We start from the raw sequence: 25314 nt of genomic DNA on the forward strand, positions 1-25314 counted from the left end.
GAATTAAAAATTTCATAGATTGTATAACTTTACTGAAAGCATGATTCTACCACTAGATGGTGACATGTATACAAAGTATTGAAAACAATCTTAGCTATTGAAGGTGTATAGTCATTGCTGATTACTGGTCGGAAAATCCAGATTTATAAGGATTTAGGGGTATTTTAGCAGAGATTCTGCTTCATCATACTTTTAGAATGTACAACTTTCAAATACATTAAAATGTCTCGTTGATACGGATACTAACTCAGCACAGAAGAGTGAAGATTCTAGTTAGGAGGCAGACAACCTTGTTTTTCATGGTCTTTTATGCTTTCTCTGTTAACAAGCAGTTGAAGTAGATAAAGGGTTGTTGGTAAACTATAGCCCATAGGCCAAATCTGGCCAGTTCCATTTCTGTATGGTTTGCAGGTTAAGAATGGTTTTCTATTTTTAAATAGTTGAAAATATCAAGAGAAAAATAGTATTTTGTGACACATGAAAATATGAATTTCAAATTTCAGTGTAAGTTAAATTTTATTGGAACACAGCCATACTTTTTCCACCACGTACTGTCTATGGCTGCTTTTGTTCTAACAGTTAAGTAGTTGTGATAAGGAAGTTGGCTTGTCTATAAAGCCGAAACTATTTACTATCTGGCTCTTTACAGAAAAAGTGTGTTGAGCATTTAAGTGATGACTGAAGAGCAATGATCATTTATGACAACAATACTCTAGATTCTCAAAGCATTTTATTATTTTCTTTATTTTAGAGAGAATCTTAAGCAGGCTCCACGTTCAGCACAGAGCCCAACGCGGGGCTCAATCTCACGACCACAAGATCATGACCTGAGCTGAAATCAGGAGTTTCAGAGTAGGAGGCTTAACCGACTGAGCCACCCAGGCGCCCCTGTCCCCTTCTTTTATTAGGAATGGGCAATTCTTTCCAAAAGATCCACTCTGCAGATTTCTGCTAACGTTTCACTGGCAAGGACCCAAACATAGGTTCAGCCCTACCATGACTGTTTTAAACCTGTAACAAGTACTCCTTGGGGCTTTCCTTCCAGAGACCAGAGTCTCTAGCTGCCACCTGAAAAACAGGACAAAATTTGGGTTTGGCAAGTTTCCTTGTGGGCAGGTAAGAGGGGTGGGTGGGAATGGATGCTGGCTGGTCCATGTCTGCTACGGATGCCAAAAGTCAACTGTGCAGAAACCCGAGTTTTACAGTAAAGATGGGAAGAAGGGGAGAGGATGGCAGAATCTCTCTACAGCTCGGAAATCTCACCTGCTCATATGGAGCAGTGTAAAACAGGTGGGCAGAAACTTTATAAGAACACTGGCAAGGTGGTCCTGGCATGGAACGACGGTGGGACCCAACCTCGACACAACCTTTAAACCAATGACTAGTGTTAATAGCTGCTTGGGTGACACAACTATAAGATTACGTACACGCCCTTTTGGTCTCTTCAGTCACATCTCTATAAAACGTACTGGGTATGGAAATCAGTGAGGACGTATTAAGTGCAGGTGTGAGGAAAATTTTCCTAATGCTAACTAGTTAACACTAGTTAACTAGTGGAGTGTCCCCTTTCCTTCCGGTTCTTCATTTTCCGTTTCCCATCTTAATACCCTGGCGATCTGCTCTTCGCAGAGAAGAATGTGCTATTTCAGGTAAAGAGTTGTAGAGTTGCAGGCAATTGCTGCGGGGCCCTCTCGCGTACAAGGGAGGCGATGCCATGTGAACGCTCCTCACTCCGCCATTTCTAGTCACGTCAAGGTGTCTTACTGCTCGAGGACGGATGAGCCTTACAGAATCGAGGGTAGCGATCGACACGCATGCAGGTTACGCCGCCCCTGGGCTGTTCCATTCTCACAAAGCCCCGCGGGGAGAGGGCCGTGTGCCCCAACTTGGGCTGCGGCGTCGCTTCGGCCCGGCTTCTCCGTGAACCCCTTGCCTCCCCCACCCCCCAAAAACCTGAGCGCTGGGAGGGAGGAATTGGCATCAAACCCCCCCTTCGTGGGCCCGGAGGAAAAATGGCGAAGCGCAAGGGCGGGGAACAGGGCGGCGCGAGTGACCCGGCGCTCGCCGGGACCTCGCAGCCCGCGGAGTGGGCCGCTGTGGGCGACGCCGCGCAACCGCGAGCCGCTCGGTGCCTCCGCCATCTTCCCCTACTCACTCGGACTCCCCCCGCGGCCGCGCTGGCTTCGTGTTTCCCTTCCGGCCGCTGACAGAGATCCGGGCTGGGCGGGGTGGGCGAACGCGCCGAGGGGGTGGACCGAGGGCGGGGAGGCCAGACGGAAGAGGAAAGGGAGGGCGGCGAGCCGGCCGCGGCGGGGTGTGGAGCGTGCGGCGTGTGTGCGGAGGGAGAGGTGGGGGGGCGGGAGGCGAAGCGAGGGAAGGAGGCGGAGGAATGAGAGCGCGAGGCGTTTCTCGTCGGCTCCTTCGCTCGGGCGGAAAGAGCCGAGCGCAGCCCGAACGCTCTATTAAAATGGCGGCGGCGTCAGCGGTGGCCGCGGCGTCTGGTCGGTGAAGTGACTCTGCTGCTTCTCTCCCCACCCGCCCCCTCCCTCCCTCTCCCCTCCCCCCGTCCTTCCCCCCCTTCCCCGCCGCCGGCGCCTCCGCGCCCCTCCGGCCTGCGCACCTCCCCTCGCCCCCCTCCTCTCCCCCGCCCGCTCCGGGGACCGCCGGCCCCCTCCCCCATACTCCTGCTCTCCGCCCCGTCCCCGCCGCCGCCCGCCCTCGTCGCCTCCCCGCCCCGCCGGCCGGCCGGCCCCCTCCTCCGCCTCTCTCCCCTCCCCCCCGCCGGTCGGGATCAGTCACTGCGATCCGAAGCGGGGGAGGGGGGGGGCGGCGGCCGAACGATGTGCGAGAACTGCGCAGACCTGGTGGAGGTGTTAAATGAAAGTAAGTAGCCGCGGCGGCGGCCTGTGGGGGTGCACGGTTTGGGGGCCCCGCGCAGCTCCCCGGGCTGCCGCGGCCTGCGGGAGGCGACGGCCGAGCCAGGCGGCGTGCCGGCCTAGCGCCCCGGGAAGGTGCGCGGTGGCGCGGCCGCCGCGGCGCCTCGGGCCCAACCCGGCCCGGTTACCTGGGCGCTCGAGAGGGGGCCGCCCCGGAGCTTTGGCCAGGCAGGGCCTGAGCGGTCTCACCTCTCGGAAAGTTTCCTCATTACAGGTGTCAATTAACGAAGGCACTAATGAGCCTTCGCCTCTCTCGCCCTGCCGGGAAGGTGAGGGGAGGTGGGGTCCGAGGACGAAGCTTTCCTCCGCAGTCCGAACCTTTCGGCCCTCCGGCCGCCCTCTTTAAATTTCAGCGTGCTGCCGAGGCCTCTCTTACCTGCTAATTTTCATTAAACTCCCTGGGAGGAGGTTGGTGGTTTTCCTCTCCCTTGGGGGTGTGTGGGTGTATGAAACCCTTCTACCGGCCCTGAAATAGCTGAAAATGAACTGTAATAGTCATGATTGGAACCTTCATACCTATTTTGTAAAAAATTAATGATGGTTCTTCTTCGTGTACCGTTCGTCATTTTAATGGTAAATTTTATTATATTAAGGAGAGCACTGTACTACAGATAGCATCCCGGGATAGTCATGGCCTGTCTCCTGGAATGAAAGGCCTATTCCTTATACTTTTGATTGTTAAAGAGCGTACCCTGATCTTTTCTAGCCAGATTCTTATATTTATTTTATTTCCGACCCTTGTAAGATAGTATTTGAGGCTAAAGAAACAAGCTGTATTGCAGATTAACTACTTCTGGGCCCAAAGGCCTAGTTGGATGAGGTGCATTAGATAAGATTAATTTACAAAAACTTGATTGTTGAGAAAATGCTCATGTAAAGAACTGCTTATGTGGGTTTTGGATTTCTGTTCTGATATTTCCGAAGATTTCCAAACTACCTCTTTTCTAATACGATTCTTTAAAACAATGGTTTTAAAAAATGTTTGTGTTTGAATTTGACTTTATTTATGTGCTTGAATTTCACTTTATTAACCAAATGCAATAAGAAAAGTGTTAGAGTTCTAGTTTACTTTCAACTGGGCATTTATTTTCTGACAGGTGGAAGCAGGTTTTGCACATACTCAAACTGTACTTTCCAATATTTGTGTTACTGTAAATTTTCCTAGAATTTTAAGGTTGTTTTGAGATACTTTTGGTGCAGGTGATTTATGATATGATGATTACATAAGTCTTTAGTACTTATTTCAGTAAACTGTATTTTATATCCCAAACATAAGTTGTGTGGTTATTGTTATAGTAAATTGGGAAGAGCATTATCTTTGCTGTCTAATAAAAGAAATAAGTGCTTTTAATAATGTTTTGGTGTTTTAAAAGTTAACTAGGAAAAACAACTTTAAACATAGTATCTAAAGAAACTAAAGTCTGTTAATCTTTATTACGTTGTGAAAAGAGGCATCATGATAGTTGTTATTGAAAATTATTTGGGAAACCCCTAGAACTTTGCTTAGAAGCACTCAAAAATGCGATGGATTTATGGAAACTTAGAAATGTAGAGAATCTTGAAGTAGAATTTAACTTTTATTACCTTTATGTATATACAGTTAGTAGAACCAGGTTTGTATAAGCCAGTGGTCTCTAAAAATACTTAAGACGACTTCTTAATATTTCCTCTATTTATTTTTTTATTGTAGAGAGAAAGAAAGTGCCCACACATGTGGGTGTGGGGGCAAGGGACAGGGAGAGAGCGAGAGAATCCTAAGCCACTCAACGCGAGCTCAATCTCCTGACCTTTGGGTTATAACTGGAGCTGAAATCAGGTTGGCCACTCAGCCAACTGAGCCACCCAGGAGCCCCTCTTAATATTTCCTTAAAAGCTCAGTTTAAAAATTTGCCTCCTGAACACTAATCTCACAATGAAGCTTCCTTTTTTATTTTTTTTAAAATTATTTCAGCAATTTTATTTGTAGGTTATACCAAACTATTACAGGTTGCTTTTTTTCCCTTGTAGTTTTAAAATTGTTTTCATTTTTCTTTTGTGTTGTATCCCAAACATAAGATGTTTAAGTTTCTTAAGAACAGAGGGTATTACTTTATCTCATTATAGTAATAACATTTATCCATGACTGGATAGGAACACGATGGTTGGACCTTGATAAAACTTGTTGAATTGAAGTAGGTTATGTCTTTCTTGTAATCTTGCTCACAATAATTATTAAGTCTGTCCTTTTATTCCCCTAGAGGTTGTGCAAAGATGAGCATCAATTCATCTTTGATTAGATATTCAGAACTAAAGTTCCCAAATAATGTGCTCAGAATTCATCTCTCAGTATATCTCCCCATAAGAGTTTAACCATGACAAGAAAGAAAATGATGTATGTGATGTGTTTCAAGTTGATTTTGAAAAAGAATTATTTAAAAGATACTAAAAACCTATTTCTTGTCGGATTTAACAATACTGATGAAACTGAAAAGAAGTCTGCCTGGACATATCAGTGTAATATAAAAATTTAGTGTTTTAAATGAAAGGGTAGATAAAATGTGGATAGTATTGTTTTCTATCTTGATGTGCAGAGAGATTTTAATAATGGTAGAGACTTCATATGAAATGTTTACTTAAAAATCTGGCAGAATGTAATTTAGCTAAAATAAAAATTGGTAACGAAAGGCTGTAAATGGTTTCCTTTTGTCATCAGTTTTTGATGAGAGAATTAACATTACCATTTATATGTCTCGTGCTGGGAATCTGAAGTTGTAAACTCTCCCCATGGAAACATACAGGTACACAGACTGTTTTTTTTTTTCATGCACTGTGAGGACTAATTGAAACCTGTCCAGGGAACCAGGCTAAGAACCCCATAATAAGGATCCTCACATCCCCTTTTAAAATACGATCTTGATAGATATCCTAAAACTTAAAATGACATTTCAAAATAATGTTTGGCTTTAATGTTAGAATAAACAATCCCAGCACTACTAACATGCTTGAATTTCTCTTTCCCTTCAGTGCTTTGTTTTTAAAAAGACATTTTCAAGGCTTGGGATGTATTAATTTGGCTACTGTCAGTTTGTGGGTTCACATTCAGTTTAGGAAATAATTTTCAGTTTTTAATCCTGTGCTTGTTTGGCTGAATTTGTATATTTGCTGCTTTTCTAGATTTTTTGTGAACCACTTTAACTCCAGAGCATTTCTGGATGTTGATGAGAAGTTGGAGGCCTGAATTTACGTTTTGGACCATCATCATAGCTAGCTCACTAGTAAATTGAGGTCATTATTTGCCTTGGTAAGGTAAATTTCTTTGAGAGAAGAGTGACAATGGCTTAAAATTTTTTTCTTAATGTTTATTTATTTTTGAGAGAGAGAGAGCAAGCAAGCAGGGATGGGGCAGAGAGAGAGGGAGATACATAATCTGAAGCAGGCTCCAGGCTCTGAGCTGTCAGCACAGAGCCTGATGCGGGGCTTGAACTCATGAACCGTGAGATCATGACCTGAACAGAAATTGGACTCTGAGCCACCCAGGCGCCCCGAAAATGGCTTTAAATACAGATGTTATTCTGTGTGTGTGTTTAGTAAATTATAGTTTACCAAATGTAGCAGTTAAGTAGACAATTTATTTGCCCCCCTCCTTAGCCTTGGAGATAGGCAGGAGCAAGCATTGGTACCTAAGTTTTAGAAGCAAAGAAATTGAATCTCTGAAAGGCTAAATGGTTTGCCAGATAAAGGTCACCTGTTACTTGCTTAGTTAGTAGCCCTGTCTAAGCTTGAACTCAAGATACTGTGATAACAGTATTTGCAGAATAATTCTGTTTGTATTATTTTTAAAGCAGAATACTTGATTGAGCAGTTTGTGTTGAGTACTTTATCAATTCTTTGAGGTAGGTACTCTATCACCCCTTTCAGATAAGAGAACCTAGATTTAGAGTTTACATAATTTGCTCAGAGTCACATGACTGTATTTGGTGGAGCCAGGATTTGAACAGGACTTAATCTCAGGTCAGGCTAAAAAAGCCCATGTTCTTAACAGTTATGCTATGCTGTGGAAACTTTGTGATGATCTATTTGAATGGAAGACATTATTGTGTTTAACTGACAATAAAAAATTAGTGTATATTTATGTATTTTAACAACTTCAGGCATGATGTTACTGTAGTTGTGGTAAGATTTTAAAAGTGGTGGTCCTGGGGTGCCTGGGTGGCTCAGTCAGTTGAGCCTCCGACTTCAGCTCAGGTCATGATCTCAAGCTTGTGAGTTTGAGTCTTGCGTTGGGCTCTGTGCTCACAGCTCGTAGCCTGGAGCCTGCTTCGGATTCTGTGTCTCCCTCTCTCTCTGCCCTTTCCCCACTTGCATTCTGTCTCCGTCTCTCTCAAAAATAAACAAACATTAAAAAAAAAAAAAGTGGTGGTCCTTATGTAGCTGAATGGAATCTAAATGTTGTCTGTCAGCAGGGAGCCCTTTAGTACACCATACATTTCTAGAGTTTTTTTTTTATATTATAAGTATATGAGTGCTAAATAGTTAAATCATTAGTAACATAATATTTTTTGGTTGACCTAGTAATTCTAAAATTTGAACTGATTCTTAAAATTGGAAATCGGATTTTACTATAATATGAAGTCCCAGGTTATGAATTTTTATTTGATGATCTAGCTAAGTCTATATCCTCTTAAACCAATTAATGTTTGAAGTAGTGTTTGTGATTTCAATTCACATATTTTTCTAATATAACTTAGAAACCATAAAGCACTACAAACGTGCAGGATATTACGTAGGCTATCTGCATTGTCAATGATAACTGTTAATAATTAGTTTTAGCACTCTTCGTGAAACATGTTAATGTTACTTGTATGTTTAATGATAGTACCTGTATATCTGATTTCAAAGTATTTGTAATGTGTTGTGTATTATTAAGAATTTTTATATTTTCAGAAAGAGAAAGAAACTTTCCAATCATAGCTTGACCAAGATGGGACATAATCTAGCTAAATGGGCTGGCCTACCTTCTTCTTTCTTTAATTTTTTTGTAATTATGAAGGTTGCATATTCTCATTGTAGACATACTGAAAACTATAAATCTCATCATCCAGTGATGATTCCTGTTGATCACCTTGAAATACTTTTGGTACACATTTATTTTTGGTACACATTTTAAAAATGTTTATTTATTTGTATTGAGAGCGAGCAAGGGAGGTGCAGAGACAGGGAGAGAGAGAGCATATCCCAAGCAGGATCTGTGCCGTCTGCACAGAGCCCAGTGCAGGGCTCAAACCCCTGAACTGTGAGATCGTGATGAGCTGAAACCAAGAGTCAGACGCTTAACTGACTGAGCCACCCAGGTGCCTCTACGCATTTACATTTAAAAAAAAATTTTTTTTTTTTAAAGTTTATTTTTGAGACAATGTGAGAGACAGAGTGCAAGCAGTGGAGGGGCAGATAGAGGGAGACACAGAATCTGAAGTGGGCTCCAGGCTCCGAGCTGTCAACCCAGAGCCTGACGTGGGGCTTGAACTCACGAACTGTGAGATCATGACCTGAGCCGAAGTCGGATGCTTAACCAACTGAGCCACTCAGGTGCCCCTATGCATTTACATTTTTAAGAATGAGATAAAGGTAGTTCAATATGTAGCTTGTTTCACCTAATGTTTTATTTGATTGTTTCCTTTATTAACTCTTTTGAAAATACATTTTTTGTCTGTATGGTATTTCATTTTGTATTAGATTTAACTTCTCATTCTTATATGTTTTCAGTTCTTTTATATTATAAAGCTGCAAGTGAACATCCTGTACATAAATTTTTAATAACATTTTTTTAGATAGATTGCAGAAGTGATCACTCTGTCAAAAATATAAGCATACTTTTGTTTATATTGTCTATTTGCCTTTTCAGAAAGGATGTATTGATTTCCACTCTTTCCATACTCAAGTATGGGCACTTGTACTGAATATTATCCTTGAAAAAGTGTTATTTTGGCAAAAATTGTAATAGCCAAATACTAGTAAATTTAAACACTAATGGATGCTTGGGTGGCTTAGTCAGTTGAGCGTCTGACTTTAGCTCAGGTCATGACCTCATGGTTCGTGGGTTCGAGCCCTGCGTGGGCGTGGGGCTCTGTGCTGACAACTCAGAGCCTGGAGCCTGCTTCAGATTCTGTGTCTCCCTCTCTCTCTCTCTCTGCCCCTCCCCCTCTCATTCTCTCTCCCTCTTCCCCCACTCTCCCCCCCTCCCCCGCCTCCCTCCCTCTCCCTCCGTCTCCCTCCGTCTCACACACACACACAAATGAACATTAAAAAAATTTTTTTTCAAAAATAAAATTATAGAAAAACATTTTTATTAGCTATTTGCATTTTTTAATACATTGCCTGTGTTTTCTCATTTTTCAGGTTTTAATATTTTGTGTTATTACCTGATAACGAGTTTTGTCACTTATTAACAATAGGAACCCTTGGTCATGTTCACCACATATATTTTTTTCCAGCCCCCCCTTTATTTATTTATTTACTTAACTTATTTTTGATATAGTGAGAGTGGGGGTGGGGCAAGGAGAGAGAATCCCAGGCAGGCTCTGTGTTGTCATTGCAGAGCCCAACGTGGGGCTTGATCTCACAAACCATGACATCATGACTTGAGCCAGAATACAAGAGTCAGATGCTTAACTGAACCACCTAGGCACCCCCCCACCCCCGCCCTTTTTAAAAGTAATCTCTACACCCAGTGTGGGGCTTGAACTCATGACCCTGAGATCAAGAGTTGGATGCTCTACTGACTGAGCCAGCCAGGTACCCCTTTGCTGCTTTTTTGTGTGCTTTTTATTTTTGTGTTTTTAATTATAGATCTTTAAAAAATGTTTTATGTTACAGCTTCTTCTGCAGAGTTGCCTAAAACAGTATATGATTATCACATTACCTGCTTAAACTGTTCTAGATCTTCATTGCTTGAAGAAACTTCTTAGCGTGACATATATCATGCATGGCACAATTTGGCTGAAACTCCTCTTCCTAGCTTCACTTCTCACTTTTTTGGTGAGACCTACTTTTTTTTTTTTTGTTTATTTATTTTGAGAGAGAGGGAGAGACAGAATCCCAAGCAGGCTCTGACTGTCAGTGCAGAGTTCATTGCAGGGCTCGATCCTAGAAGTGGTGAGATCATGACCGGAGATCAAGAGTTGGACACTTACCTGACTGAGCCACCCACGTGGCTCTTGGTGAGGCATTGAACCTTTCCCAGCCTCTCTTAAAATGACTTATATCCTTTAGTTTAGATTAAGAACTTAGGTAATGGTCCCTCTTCCTTTTTTTTTTTTCTTTTTTTATTAAGTTTACTTATCTTGAGAGAGAGCACGCATGCGCATGTGCACAAGTAGGGGAAGGAACAGAGAGTGAAGGGGGTAGAGAGAGAAAGCCCCAAGCAGCCTCCGTATGGTCAGCACAGAGCCCAACATGGGGTTCGAACTCATGAAATGAATTCTGAGATCATGACCTGAGCGGAAATCAAGAGTGGGATGCTTCACTGACTAAGCTACCCAGGCGCCCCTTTTTCTTTCTTTTTTTTTTTTTTTTTAATGAGAATTTCATTTTAAATTTTTTTTAATTTGCATCCAAATTAGCATATAGTGCAACAATGATTTCAGGAGTCGATTCCTTAGTGCTCCTTACCCATTTAGCCCATCCCCCCTCCCACAACCTCTCTAGTAACCCTCAGTTCTCCATATTTATGAGTCTCTTCTGTTTTGTCCCCCTCCCTGTTTTTATATTTTTGTTTCCCTTCCCTTATGTTCATCTGTTTTGTCTCTTAAAGTTCTCATATGAGTGAAGTCATATGATTTTTGTCTTTTTCTGACTAATTTCACTTAGCATAATCCCCTCCACTTCCATCCACGTAGTTGCAAATGGCAAGATTTCATTTGTTTTGATTGCCGAGTAATACTTCATTGCATGCATATATATATATATATATATATATATATATATATACACACACACACACCACATCTTCTTTATCCATTCATCCATTGATGGACATTTGGGCTGTTTACATACTTTGGCTATTGTTGATAGTGCTGCTATAAACATGGGGGTGCATGTGTCCCTTTGAAACAGCACACCTGTATCCCTTGGATAAATGCCTAGTAGTGCAATTGCTGGGTCGTAGGGTAGTTCTCTTTTTAGTTTTTTGAGGAACCTCCATACTGTTTTCCAGAGTGGCTGCACCAGCTTGCATTTCCAGCCCCCCTTTTTTTTTTTAAAATTAACAACAGCTTTCCTTCCTGAATGATGAACTCCTTACAGTCAGGGCCCATGTTTTCTTCTTTTCCGAGTCCCTCCTATAGTGCCTTGTACAGACTAGGTGCTTAGTAAACATTTTAGTTCATGCAGGGTTTTTGTAGAAGAAGAATGTGATTGCCTAGTTAAATCAGTATTCTTAGGCCTATAGTCAGTAGTGATTTATTTATTTTTTAAACTAAGCTCTACACTTTTCGTGGGGCTTAAAATTACAGCCCCAAGATCAAGAGTTGCATGCTTCACTGACTTGAGCCAGCCAGGTGTCCCTAGTCAGTAGTGATTTAGATATGAGAATTTTTGGCTGAAGTATGCTGTAGGTGAGGATTATTATCATATATACTGCTTTAAATTATCTTTTTTGTGAATTACTAGGTATATGCTTATAAAAAATATCTACCCTAAGCAACTGTTTTCTAAATTAATATGCATTGCAGAAAGGCAGAAATTAGTTGTTTTTATGTAGGTGGTGAGATTTGTGACTGGCATGAAATTTAACTAAATTACTTTTATTTAGGAGTTTATATATGAGGAAAACATTGGGCTTTTTATCTGTCATGTGATTAACACCTGTTAATGATATTTTCCTCTCAAATTCCATAGAAATTAAAAACTATCTCCAAAGGTGTTAGTTGAGAATTAACGTAGTATAAACCGGGCATCTTCTTGCACTTCCCTTACTGTGGTTGAAGACTGGGTATTTTTCCTATCTTGGCTATAGCCTCTTCCAGAAAAGTTAAGTTGCTTATATTCTCTGGAAGAACTTAAGCCAGCCCTCCCCTCCCCCGGTTCCTAGCTATTGCTGATTGGATTCCAGATAGACTCCTGACCTGATGTTGATCAATCAGATTTTTCTTGTCAGAATGTTTGAACTAAAGAGTGAGGTAGCTGTGAGCAGCTGAACTAGAGTGGGTGCTTTTGCAAGCTGATGGGTAGGAGCAGAAAAGTTGAGGAAGTAGAGACTGCTGTTTGCAGAAGAGAATTGGGGCAATCTGTGGAAATTGTTGACACCGAAGCTCCATAAAGAGATGGAAAATAATACCGAGGCTAGAGCTCCTTTTGAACTGTCTCCCTTATACATATCATTTGAGTTAATGTTCAAGCAAAAGAGTTTTGATACTAGTATTGTACCTTGATGATCTCTCCTTATTGGAGCATATACCTAGTGATTCATGAGTAAGGTAATAAAAAGCAGTATATATGGTATAATCCTCAGGGACAGCATACTTCAGCCAGAAACTGAGTGCTTCATTATAATCTGGTGTAAATTCTTGGAATGTGTTGGGCAAGTGTCATCAGTAATATTTGGTGGCAGGAGAAAACTTAACTCCTTTTGTTAATTACTTACGTCTCTACCAGGATATTTAGTCTTTTTTTTTTTTTTTAACGTTTATTTATTTTTGAGACAGAGCATGAACGGGGGAGGGTCAGAGAGAGAGGGAGACACAGAATCCGAAGCAGGCTCCAGGCTCTGAGCTAATGCGGGGCTCGAACTCAAGGGCCGCGAGATCATGACCTGAGCTGAAGTCGGACGCTTAAGTGACTGAGCCACCCAGGCGCCCCTGTTTAGTCTTTTTAAAAATAATGCAAGTAGCTTTGTTTTTTCTAAAAAAGATAACTGCTTTTTTCAGGAAAAAAAATTTAGTAAAATTTGGAGAATCTGAAGCTCTGCATACCAAAGAAATTGTTCATGTTTTAGTAAGCATCTCTTTTTTTTAATTAAAAAATTTTTTTTTAACGTTTATTTATTTTGGGGAGAGAGAGGGAGAAAGCATGCCTGTAAGTGGAGGAGAGGCAAGAAAGGGAGACAGAGAATCTGAAGTAGGCCCCGTGCTGTGAGTGCAGAGCCCAATACAGGGCTTGAACTCATACGAACCGTGAAATCATGACCTAAGCCGACTTACTAAGAGTCAGCTGCTTAACTGAGTCACCCAGACATCCCTAGTAAACATTTCTTAAGTCATTCTTGATTTCCTTATACATAGCTTTTCTTACATATTTTATGTAAATAAGCTAATTACATGTTATTATTTATTTCTATATCATTTTATTAAGATGTAAGCATCTTTTTATGTTAATATGCACTTACATTATAATTTTTAATGGCTTCACTGTAATACTCCGTTATTTGGTCCAACTGTAACTTAACCAGTCCTCTGTTGATGGGCATTTGGGTTTTTGTAGGTTTTTGTATAATTGTCTGAATATTACCTTGAATATAGTGTGTGAAGTCAGATTGCTGAGTTGCTCATATAGCATATCTGGAAGGAAATCTGATAATATGCTAAAAGTTAACAGTAGGGCATCAGTATATATACTTTATAGTCTTCAAGTGTTTGATTCCAAGGTCTGTGGGGCTCTTTTAGCAATGAACATTAGCAATTCATTAATGTGCTGGTTTTAGGCCACCATAACACAAAATAGGAAGGTACTCATTCTGATTACCGAGAAAGGCTCAGTAACCAATCATGAATGTGGAAGTATATGAGCACAAGCTCAATAAATTTAGACTTAAGAAAATGCTAAGATAATAGGGAGTTTGAAGATGTGTTTGAAGTAAGAGTATAAATAAGGGGACAGTGGGCCTACTGCTTGGTAGAGTGGTATAAAAACAGCAATGGTGGTCAGTAGAATGTTTTTTTATTCTAATCTTATTTTGTTTCCATTTTCCCTTCTAAGAGGAGTCCCCAGACCTATAGGATAAATCATATGTTAAGAGGGAATTTAACCTCTAGATTGGTAAGGAATGGTGAGAGCTTTGTTAGTGGTGCTGAGTTAAAAAATCTCCAGGTCTGGGCAGATTCCATCCAGTGAAGATGATAGAGCTTTGGTTGTGTGTGAGTGTGAAGCTGTAGCTAAGTTTCCTGGAGAGCAGAAATTGGCAAATATTGTGAGGTTATTTTTTCCCCCTTATTTTGGGACTTACAAGAGTACTTCCCAGTACTGAATAATCACTTAGTAGAGAGTGAAATGATAATAAAAAATTGGCATGGCCATAACCTAAACCAGTGTTATTTTTTTTTCTTTGCTTAAGAAACCAATATGATAAAACATGGAAATGCTACTATAGTTAATTTGATTACATCAGTGTGATTGATGGAATCTGCTGCCATCCTGGTGGAAGAGATGAGATGTATTTTGTACATCCTAGATGTATTTTGTCATCCGTAGAGGGACTTGACTGATGGCAGGCCACAGGATCTTCTCTTTAGGATTTTCAGTAATGATCCTTGGTTTAGGAACTGTTCCTTGGAGGGCTGGTGCCGGCTGGCTTAGTCAGTAGAGCATACGACTCTTGATCTCAGGGTTGTAAGATTGGGTGTAAAGTGGTGACAGGCACATAGGTAACCTGTGTATCGAGTTTGTTTGGTGAATCTTCATCTTCCATGATTTTTGGACGTCTGCACACAGATACAGTGTGGGACATTCATTGTTACTTTGGCCCAGAAAGCTTTGTTGAGCCAGGTGTCAATGTGCATGTCTGGAGTTCTAATCTCTGGGAAACTTGTGGGTCTCTTTGAGTGCCCAAGGATCACACGTGTTGAAGTCTGCACCATAGATGCACTTGTTGATGGTGTGTTCTATAGTCACTATCTTGTTGATGGCAAAACAGCCCACCTTCTCCCCATCCTTCTTTGTGGGAGCCTTTCTGCTGGGCCCAAGTTGAAAAGTTGAAAACCATTTCTTTTTTTGCTTTTTTGAAAACTATTTCATAATGTTTGATTTACTGAGTACATTATTTTGTGTGTCTTACTTTCACTTTACCTTCACTCTTTATGTTTAAATGTTTTATTCAATATATAAAAAATATATTGAATGTTTACCATACGTAAAGCATTGTGCTGGACACTGTGGTAGATATAGAAATACATTTAGATGGATCTCTTATCTTGAGGAGGGTTGGAGTCCAATACAGATGAGGCAATAGGATGGTAATTGAGAGATTGATGTCTGGAATCTGATAGACTTGAATTCAAATGCTACTCATGTCATTTATGGCAACTCTGGCTTTGGTTAAGTTAACCTTTTTGTGCCTTCTTCCTTACTTGGAAATGAGGATGATAATACCTTAATTACATTTGATAGGGATTTTGTGAGGATTAAGTTAGATAATGCATATAAACAATTAACACAGTGAGATATACTGGGATAAACCGTGTGTGTGTGTGTGTGTGTGTGTGTGTGTGTGTGAGAGAGAGAGAGAGAGAGAGAGAGAGAGAGATAGGGAGAGAGGGAAGGAAAAAGGCAAATTCCATAAAGACATGTATAGCTGAAGTGCAGTGGGAGGAGTTTAGTTTTTGGTAAGATTGGAGAAGGCTGCATGGAATTGTTAGAATTTTAGTTGATCTTTGAGCAACTTTTTTTTTTTAATGATTAGAATTGGAGAAATGGTTACTTAGTCAAGTTTTGAAGGAATAATAAACATACTGTGACTTCTGTGAAACTTAACTGTTTCTGGTTTGTTTTCTATCATTCCTCTAAGATCGTGCACTTAAGCTGTCTCTTTTTTCCTCCAGTGCCTTAAATTCTCTTGAAGCTTCTGCAACCTTGCTTCTGCTTTTGCCTAAAAACTTTTTTGTCACAGGTCACCAGGGGCCTCCAGTTGGCCAAAGCAAATGGGGAGGTTTTTTTTTTTTTTTTTTTTTTTTAAGTTTATTTATTTTGAGAGAGCGAGAGAGAGGGAGAGAATGAGCAGGGTAGGGGCAGAGAAAGAGCAAGAGAGAATCCCAAGCACTGATAGTCCAGAGCCTGATGCAGAGCTTGAACTCATGAACCACGAGATCATGACCTGAGCGAAAACCAAGAGTTGTATGCTCAACTGAGTGAGCCACCCAGGTGCCCCATGGGGAAGTTTTTCATATAATTTTTCACATAACCAATGCTTTTCCTTTCTGTTTCACTTAATTAAAAAAAAAAATGTTTATTTTTGAGAGAGAGTGAGCAAGCAAGGGAGAGGCAGAGAGAGAGACAACATCCCAAGCAGGTTCCACACTACCAGTGCAGAACCAGAAGTGGGGCTCAAACCTACGAACCGTGAGATAATGACTTGAGTGGAAATGCTTAGCCAACTGAGCCACCCAGGCAACCCTCACTTAATTTTTTTGGTGTTTATGATTGTATATATGATAATTATATACATCATATATATGGGAAGTTTCCCCATATATATATGGGAAGTTTGAAAAATACTGACATACATCAAGAAAACATTTGTAATTACTCTGTTAAAATTGTGGTATATGAGGGTGCCTGGGTGGCTCTGTTCTCTAAGCATTTTATTTTGGCTCGGGTCATGATTTCATGGCTCGTGAGTTTAAGTTCCATGTCGGGCTCTGTGCTGGCAGCTCAGAGCCTGGAGCCTACTTTGGCTTCTGTGTCTCCCTCTCTCTTTGCCCCTCCCCACTTGTGCTCTGTCTCTCAAAAATAAATAAATGTTAAGATTTTTTTTTTTTTGGTATATGTTTATCATTCTATTTTTCTATGAATATATAAAATTGAGTTCATATGTACTGTTTGCTTTTTTTTTAACGGGCATTTTCTCATATCCTTATGTCTAAGAACAGAATTTAATGGCAGCCTAATTCTAGTCTTTGAATGTAACACGTATTTCACTAGTGTTTTCCTATTAAAAAAAAAACTCTAAACCAAGAAATAACAAAAATGTCCTTAAGCATAGAAATCCGGATTATATTCTGGGTCAAAGGGTAAAAAATTTTAAGGCTTCTGATTGCTAAAAACCTAGAAATATTATACTAATATTGCTAAAAACCTAGAAATATTATACTATATAAACATCAGTAGTATTTGAGGGTGCTTTTTTATTTGTTAGATATTCTATTTGAAAAAATCCATATAGTAGGGGAAAAATGGATACAGTTACTATCTTAAATTATTTGGTTGCTGCAAGAGTTTGGATATTGAGGATTATTGCATTACTTATATTGACATATTTGGTTCCTGAGTTACAGTATTGAGTTGTCTGTTATTTAGAAAGGCTTTTCTTGGGGCATCTGGGTGGTTAAGCATCTAGACTCTTGCTTATGGCTCAAGTCATGATGATCTCGCAGTTTGTGAGTTCGAGCCCTGAGTGAGGCTTTGTGCTAATAGTGTGGAGTCCGCTTGGGATTCTCTGTCTCCCTGTCTGTCTGCCCTTTCTGGCTTGCTCTGGAATTTATTTTGTTCTAAGTTATGAAGTGGGATCTAGCATTTGCTTTTCCAAAATATTACTCAGTGGTCTTAGCATCTGTTTCTTTCCCAGCAATTTGAAATGCCATCTTTGTTTTACACAGAATTCTTGAGTGCATTCTGGGTCTCTTTTTAAAACTTTTTGTTTGATTATTTTTTTGTTTATTTTGAGAGAGTCCGCACTCAAGGAGGGGACCAGAGAGAGGGAGAGGGAATCCCAGGCAAGCTTTGTGCTGTTGGCGCAGAGCTGGTTGTGGGGCTCGTTCTCAAACTGTGAGATCATGACCTGAGCTGAAATCAAGAGTAGAACGCTTAACTGACTGAGCCACCTAGGCGTCCTATCATGTGGTTTTAATTTAATCTCTGTGTATATATTTTAGTACCTGGTAGTATTAAAACAGATAGTAAGGAGTTATGTACTTCTTTATAAAGTTTTAAAAAAATAATTATTTTTGAGAGTGCATGCGGGAGAGGGGTAGAGAGAGGGGGACAGAGGATCCAAAGTGGGCTCTGTGCTGACAGGCTGACAGCAGCAAGCCTGATGGGGGGCCCGAACTCAGGAACCATGATACCATGATCTGAGCAGAAGCCGGACTCTCAACCAGCTGAGCCACCCAGGTGCCCCAGGAGTTGTGTATTTTTTGAGATAAAACTTTAAAATCCTTTTGTTTGGAGCAGTGTGGGGAGGAGGGGGCGCAGGGGTTGTACAACATTCTCTTGGAATTTTTACTGAAATGCATGTTTATAAAGAGGGACATGAGTTGATATCTTACAGAAATAATCCTGCCCCTTCAGGATGCATGATGTATTTTCCCATTTATATAATTTTTTATATTTGTGAAATTCTGTGGGTTTTTTCCTTTACGTAGGTTCTGCACATTTCTTTTACATTTATTCCTAGGTATTTTTGTTTCTTGCTTTTATTATAATTCATATATTTTTATTCTTATTTTACTTTATTTTTAGTAACAACTTTATTGATAAATATACTTTAGGTTCACCTATTAAAACTCTACAACTGACTGGTGTTTACTATATTCACAGAATTCTGCAACCATCATCATAATCAATTTTAGAATACTTTCATCACCTCAGAAAGAAACTCCATACCCTTTAACTGTCACCCTCAATCCTCCATCCTTCCACTGTTAAGCAACAATCTATTTTCTCCTTTTTTTTTTTTTTTTTTTTTTTAAATTTTTTTTTAACATTTATTCATTTTTGAGAGACAGAGTATGAGTAGGGGAGGGGCAGAGAGAGAGGGAGACACAGATCTGAAGCAGGCTCCAGGCTCCGAGCTGTCAGCACAGAGCCCGACGTGGGGCTCGAACTCATGAACCATGAGATCATGACCTGAGCCGAAGTCGGACACTTAACCGACCGAGCCACCCAGGCGCCCCAACAATCTATTTTCTCTATATATTTTCATATAAATGGAATCATAATATATTGTCTTTTGTGACTGACTTCTTTCTCTTAGCACATTTTCTTTTTTTTTTTTTTTTTTTTTTTTTTTTTAATGTTTATTTTATTATTTTTGAGACAGAGAGAGACAGAGCATGAACGGGGGAGGGGCAGAGAGAGAGGGAGACACAGAATCGGAAGCAGGCTCCAGGCTCTGGGCCATCAGCCCAGAGCCCGACGCGGGGCTCGAACTCACGGACCGTGAGATCGTGACCTGAGCCGAAGTCGGACGCTTAACCGACCGAGCCACCCGGGCGCCCCTCTTAGCACATTTTCAAGATTTATCTGTGTGGGAGCACATACCAGTATTTCATTCCTTTTTATGACTGAGTAATATTCCACTCTGTGGAGTTGACACATTTTGTTTATTCATCAGTTGATAGACATTTGGGTTCTTTTTGATATCATAAATAATGCTTCTATGAACATTTATGTAAAAAGCTTTTCTGTGAACCTGTGTTTTCATTTCTTTCCTGTCTGTATCTAGGAGTGGAATCACTAGGTCAACTAGTAATTGAATTTAACTTTTTTCAGAAACCGCAAGATTGTTTTCCAAAGTGCTACACCATTTTATATTTCCTTCATGAGTGCATAAGGGTTCTAGTTTCTCCATATCCTCACCAGCATTTTTTTTTTTCAAATCAATATTTGTTTATTTGCTGGGATTTTTTTGTGGGTGAGTATACTGAGGCAGACACTTGCTATTTTGAGTATTCTAGCCATCCCAGTGGCTATAAAGTGGTATCTCATTGTGTTTTTGTGTATTTTTGGAGAAATGTCCATTCAGATTCTTTGCTCACTTTTTAATTGTTACTTGTCTTTACTTGTATGAGTTCTTTATATGTTCAAGACATAAGTCATTCAAAAAACACGATTGAGAAACTGAAAAAATAACTGAGAGGAAATATTTTCTTAAAAAAATTTTTTTTAATGTTTATTTTTGAGAGAGAGCGAGAGAGAGAGCACACACATGTGTGAGAGGGGGAGGGGCAGATAGGGAGACACAGAATCTGAAGCAGGCTCCACGCTGTGTGCTGTCAGCACAGAGCCTGATGCAGGGCTCAAACCCATGAACCATTAGATCATGACCTGAGATGAAGTTGCATGCTTAGCTGACTAAGCTCCCCAGGCGCTGCTGGACTTTATATACTTTACTAAAACCATATATAGCAACAGAGAAGGCAGAAGCACTTAATGAGAATCCACCTGTTTTCTATTAAGCCCAACCATTAAGAGATTTTTAAAAATTTAAAAACTTGTCACTCATGTCACTGATTTTAATAATGGAAAATAGGCAATGAATTTATTGTTTATAAACTAATGAATAAGTAAATATTTCTAAGTTTTAATTTATAACAATAAATATTGCTATAAACCATGTAAACATAAGCCCTTTGAAGTCTTCTTCTAAGTATGTTGTAAAGGAGCCATAAAGACCAGAAGTTTGAGAACTACTGGCCTTCATAGTCTTAAAATTTTATTTTTCCTTACTTTGGGTTGTGTTATTCTAATCCTTTAAGTGTGGAGATTATCCAAGGTTTAGTCTTTTGCAATGTATTTTATGAAGAAGTTGAAGGAAGGATTCAGTCACTACCATAACTTTATCATCTTTTAGACAACTTTAAATATATATCTAACCTGGCCAATTTTCCCAGCATCAGTCCAATATCCATAATTTAGTGCTAGACAATTCTATTTAAGTATCTTCTTTTGTTCTCAAATTTCAACAAAAGTGAAACTGAGTCCTTCATCTTGTACTCATGTAGATCTTGTTTGCTTTTTTACCTGCATCTGTCTTAGTTACGTGAATTTCTCCCACTGCAATCCATTTTATTTGCAATTTATTTTACTACTTTCCAGACTTTAGTGCCTCTGGAAATTTAATGTACATATGAATCACCTGGAGATTTTCTTTAAAATGCAGATTCAAACTCAAGCAGTCTGGAATTTTGCCTGAAATTCTTTATTCTAATTGGCTTCCAGATGATGCTGATGCTATTGGTCCTTGGAACACACTTTGAGTAGCAAGTCCATAAATACTTTAATTCCATTTATTCCATTCTAGTCTTTCATACTGCTGTTACAGTGTCTGTTCTGTTTTTTAAGTTTACTTATTTTGAGAGAGAGCGTGCACGTTGAGGGGAAGGGAGAGAGGGAATCCCAAGCAGGTTCTGTGCTGTCTTCACAGAGTCCAACTCAGGGCTCGATCTCACAGACCATGAGATCATGACCTTAGCGAAACCAGGAGTCGGATGCTTAACTGACTGAGCCACCCAGGTGCCCGTATGGTGTGTTTTAATTACTTAGATTTTTAAAATTAAGACCTTATTAAAGTTAATATTTATTTAGATTTACTTTTTCGATTGCTCTTCTTTATTTCGTCTTTGGGTTTTCATCTGGGATCATTTTTCTTTGAGCGTTTCTTTTGGTGTGGTTCTGGTGTTGATAATTTTTGCCAGTATTTGCTTGTCTTCTGAAATGAAGATAAATGCTTGCATTTTCATACATATGCACACTCACATGGTGTATTGAATTACAGATTGGCAGTTTCTATTGCTTCTTTCATGAAGTCATTTTTTTTCTCTTTTAAATTGTTTCTACTACGAAGTCAGCCTTCAGTTTTGCTTTTTTATTTATTTTTAATTGGTTTTCTTTTTTTTTTTTTTAATCTTTATTTATTTTGAGAGAGAGACAGAATGTGAGCAGAGGAGGAGCTGAGGGGAGGGAGACAACAGACTCAGAAGCAGGCTCTAGGCCCTGAGCTGTCAGCACAGAGCCCAACGTGGGGCTCAAACTCACGAACCTTTGAGATCATGACCTGAGCTGAAGTCGGATGCTTAATTGACTGAGCCACCCAGGTGCCCCATCTTTCTTTCTTTTTTTAATGTTTATTTTTGAGAAAGAGGGAGCATGCGAGGGGCAGAGAGAGAAGGAGACAGAGGATCAGAAGCAGGCTCTGTGCTGAGAGTGCTGAGCCTGATGTAGGGCTAGAACTCACAAACTGTGAGATCATGACCTGAGCCCAAAGTTGGATGCTTAACCAAGTGAGACACCCAGGCAGCCCCAGTTTTGCTTATTTAAAGGTAAAATTTTTTTTTTCATTTGCTGATTTTAAGATTTGTCTTTTTGTCTTATGACTTTAGCAATTTTACTCTGATGTTTCTGTATCAGTTTTTGTATTTGCTTGGGATTCATTCTTGATTCTGGTTTGAGTTTTTTTTTTTTTTAATTTTTTTTAACCTTTATTTATTTTTTTGAGACAGAGAGAGACAGAGCATGAATGGGGGAGGGTCAGAGAGAGAGGGAGACACAGAATCCGAAACAGGCTCTAGGCTCTGAGCTGTCGGCACAGAGCCCGACGCGGGGCTTGAACTCACAGACCCTGAGATCATGACCTGAGCCGAAGTTGGACGCTCAACCGACTGAGCCACCCAGGCGCCCCAGGGTTTGAGTTTTTAAAAATAAGTGTGTAGCCATTATTTTTTCATATATAGCTCCTGCCTCATGCTTTCATCACCTTTTGGGACTCTATTTACATAAATGCTATGCTCTTTCATCATCTTGTCATCTTGGTCTCTTTGTTTTCTATCCTTTTGTCATTTGTGTTTCTGTACTATATTTTTGACTGAATCCTTTTTTTTTTAATTTAATTTTTTATTTTAGAGACAGAATACAAGTGGGGGAGAGAGCGAGAGAATCTTAAGCAGGCTCCATGCTTAGTCCAGAGCCTGTCGTGGGGCTCAGTCTCATGACCTGAGCTGAAATTGTGAGTTGGATGCTGTTTGACACTCAACAGACTGAGGCACCCCCACTTTTTTTTTTTTTTTTTTTTAGAGATTTTATTTTTAAATAATCTCTATATGCAAGGTAACCCTGAGATCAAGAGTCATATGTTCTACTGACTGAGCCCCCTCCCTGATACTCTTCTAAGCTGTTTGAGAGAGGACACACACTTGAGTCGGGGAGGGGCAGGAAAGGAGGGGGAGAGAGAATCTCAAGCAGGTTTTGCACTGTCAGTGCAGAGCCTGACGCAGGGTTCCAACCCGAGATCATGACCCTAGCTGAAACCAAGAGTTGGATGCTTAACCAATTGAACCACCCCCCAGGTGGCCTGAGTTACAATATATTTTAATTCTAAAGTGTGTGATTTCCTTTTTTTTTTTGTTTTTTTTTTTTTTTATTTATTTTGATGGAGACTGAGACTGCCTGGGGTAGATAGAGAGGGGGAGAGAGAGAATCCCAAGCAGGCTCTGTGGAGCCTGATGTGGGGCTTGACTTGGGGCTCGATCCAATGAACCATGACATCATGACTTGAGTGGAAACTAAGAGTTAGTTGCTTAACTGACTGAGCCACCCAGGTGCCCCTTGATTTCCTTTTTAATAGTTTTCAGAACCTTGCTGAAATTCTGTATCACCTGATACCTTGAATATATTTCTATTATAAAGTTCAGGTCTCATGAGTCTAATATCTGATTTTCTAATTCTTTCTGTTTGACTATGTGGTTTTGGTCTTGTTTTTTTGGTATGCTTGGCAATTTGTTTTTTTACTTCACTATAGAAACCTAAAGAGTCAGGTGCAGGAGAAAAAGGGTGACAGTGATTTTATGTACCCTTAACCCAGTCAACACTTAGCAACTCATGGACAATTTTATTTCATTTGTATGCTACCCATTCCTTTTCCCCACCCATTGGATGATTTTGAAGCACATCCAGGTATTACATGTTCCTTATATGTATTTCAGTATAATTCTCTAAAAGACAAATATTTGAAAAATAACCGCAATATCATGACAGTTAAAAAATTAAGAGTACTTTTTTTCAGGGGTGCCTGGGTGACTCAGTTGGTTGAGTGTCCGACTTTGGCTCAGGTCATGGTCTCACAGCTCGTGAATTTGAGCCCTGCGTCAGGCTCTGTGCTGACGGCCCAGAGCCTGGAGCCTGCTTCGGTTTCTGTGTCTCCTTCTCTCTCTGCCCCTAACCCACTTGCATTCTGTCTGTCTCTCTCAAAAATAAACATTAAAAAACAATTTAAAAAAAAAAGAGTACTTTTTTCTTTATTATTTATTTTTAAAGTAAACTCTGTCATTAACATGGGGCTCAAACTCCCGACTCTGATATCACAAGTTGCATGCTCCACCAACTGAGCCAGCCAGACTTCCCAAGAATACATTTAGTAGTCAAATTTTCCTCATAGTGTAAAGTTTAAAAATTTTTATTGAATATTTCCTTTAAGATTTGAATTAGGATTCAGATGATGTAGTTGCTGATGTTATTTTAAAAATAAATACATTTTATGGATACATAATTTACATACAGCAAATTATTTTATTTTTATTAAAATTTTTTTTTGATGTTTATTTTTGAAAGAGAGCGTGAGTGGGGGAGGGGTAGAGAGAGAGGGAGACACAGAATCTAAAGCAGGCTCTAGGTTCTGAGCTGTCAGCATAGGGCCTGATGTGGAGCTTGAACTCACAGACCATGAGATCATGACCTGAGCTGAAGTTGGACACTTAACTTACTGAGCTGGCCAGGTGCTCCCAAACTATTTAAATGTATGGTTTCATTCATTTCGGTAAATGTATATATCCATGTCAGCAGCACCACAATTGGCTATTTCTACTAACCCACCATCCTTGTGACTATTGATGTGCTTCTCCCCTCGGCTTTATTGAGATATAGTTGACATACAATATTAACATGAGTTTAAAGTATGACGTGATGATTTGATGATATGCATGTATTGCAAAATGATTACTACAGTAAGGTTAGTTAAAACATCCATCACCTCACATAATTATCTTTTTTTCTTCCTTTGGCTGTGAGAACATTTAAGATTTACTCTTAGCAACTTATATATGTACACATAAAGTATATAATACAGTATTGTTTGTTTATTTATTTTTTTTGGACTTTCTGCACCCAACATGGGACTAAAACTCCTGACTCTGAGATCAAGAGTAGCATGCTCTTCCCACTGAGCCTGACTGGCTCCTTGTGTAATACAGCATTGTTAATCATGGTCCTCCTGCTGCCACCGTGGTGTACATTAGATTCCAAGAACTTATGCATTTTTAATTAGAAGTTTGTACCCTTTGATCAACATCTTGCCATTTCTCCTGCTCTCCAGCCCTTGGCAACCACCAGTCTACTCTCTTTTTCTAGGAGTTCAGTTTGTTTAGATTGCACATAGTGAAATCATCCAGTATTTGTCTTTCTGTCTCTGACTTATTTCACTTAACATAATGCCCTCAGGGTCCATCCATGGTGTTCCAAGTGACAGGATTTTTCTTCTGTTGTGTGACTAAATAACATTCGATTATATGTGTACCACATTTTCCTTGTCCATTCACCAGTGGATGCTTAGATTGCTTCCATTTCTTGGCTATTGTGAATAATGCTGCATTGAACATAGGGGTGCAGGTATCTCTTTAAGAAAGTGATTAAATTTCCTTCAGAC

General features: G+C 40.0%; 1 protein-coding gene across 6 annotated transcripts in view; it reads left to right on the top strand.

Moving 5' to 3' along the window:
- Positions 1 to 2469: 2469 nt before the first annotated feature.
- USP34 (ubiquitin specific peptidase 34) overlaps positions 2470 to 25314 on the top strand; it is a 253091-nt gene continuing 230246 nt past the window's right edge. For all 6 annotated transcript variants that reach the window (XM_058683992.1, XM_058683996.1, XM_058683993.1 and 3 more), the window contains exon 1: positions 2470 to 2883. In XM_058683992.1, the coding sequence (XP_058539975.1) occupies positions 2841 to 2883 (43 nt within the window). In that variant the 5' untranslated portion in view covers positions 2470 to 2840. The remainder of the gene's footprint in view (positions 2884 to 25314) is intronic.

The sequence above is a fragment of the Neofelis nebulosa genome, chromosome 9 (genome assembly GCF_028018385.1).
Source record: "Neofelis nebulosa isolate mNeoNeb1 chromosome 9, mNeoNeb1.pri, whole genome shotgun sequence".
NCBI lineage: Eukaryota > Metazoa > Chordata > Mammalia > Carnivora > Felidae > Neofelis > Neofelis nebulosa.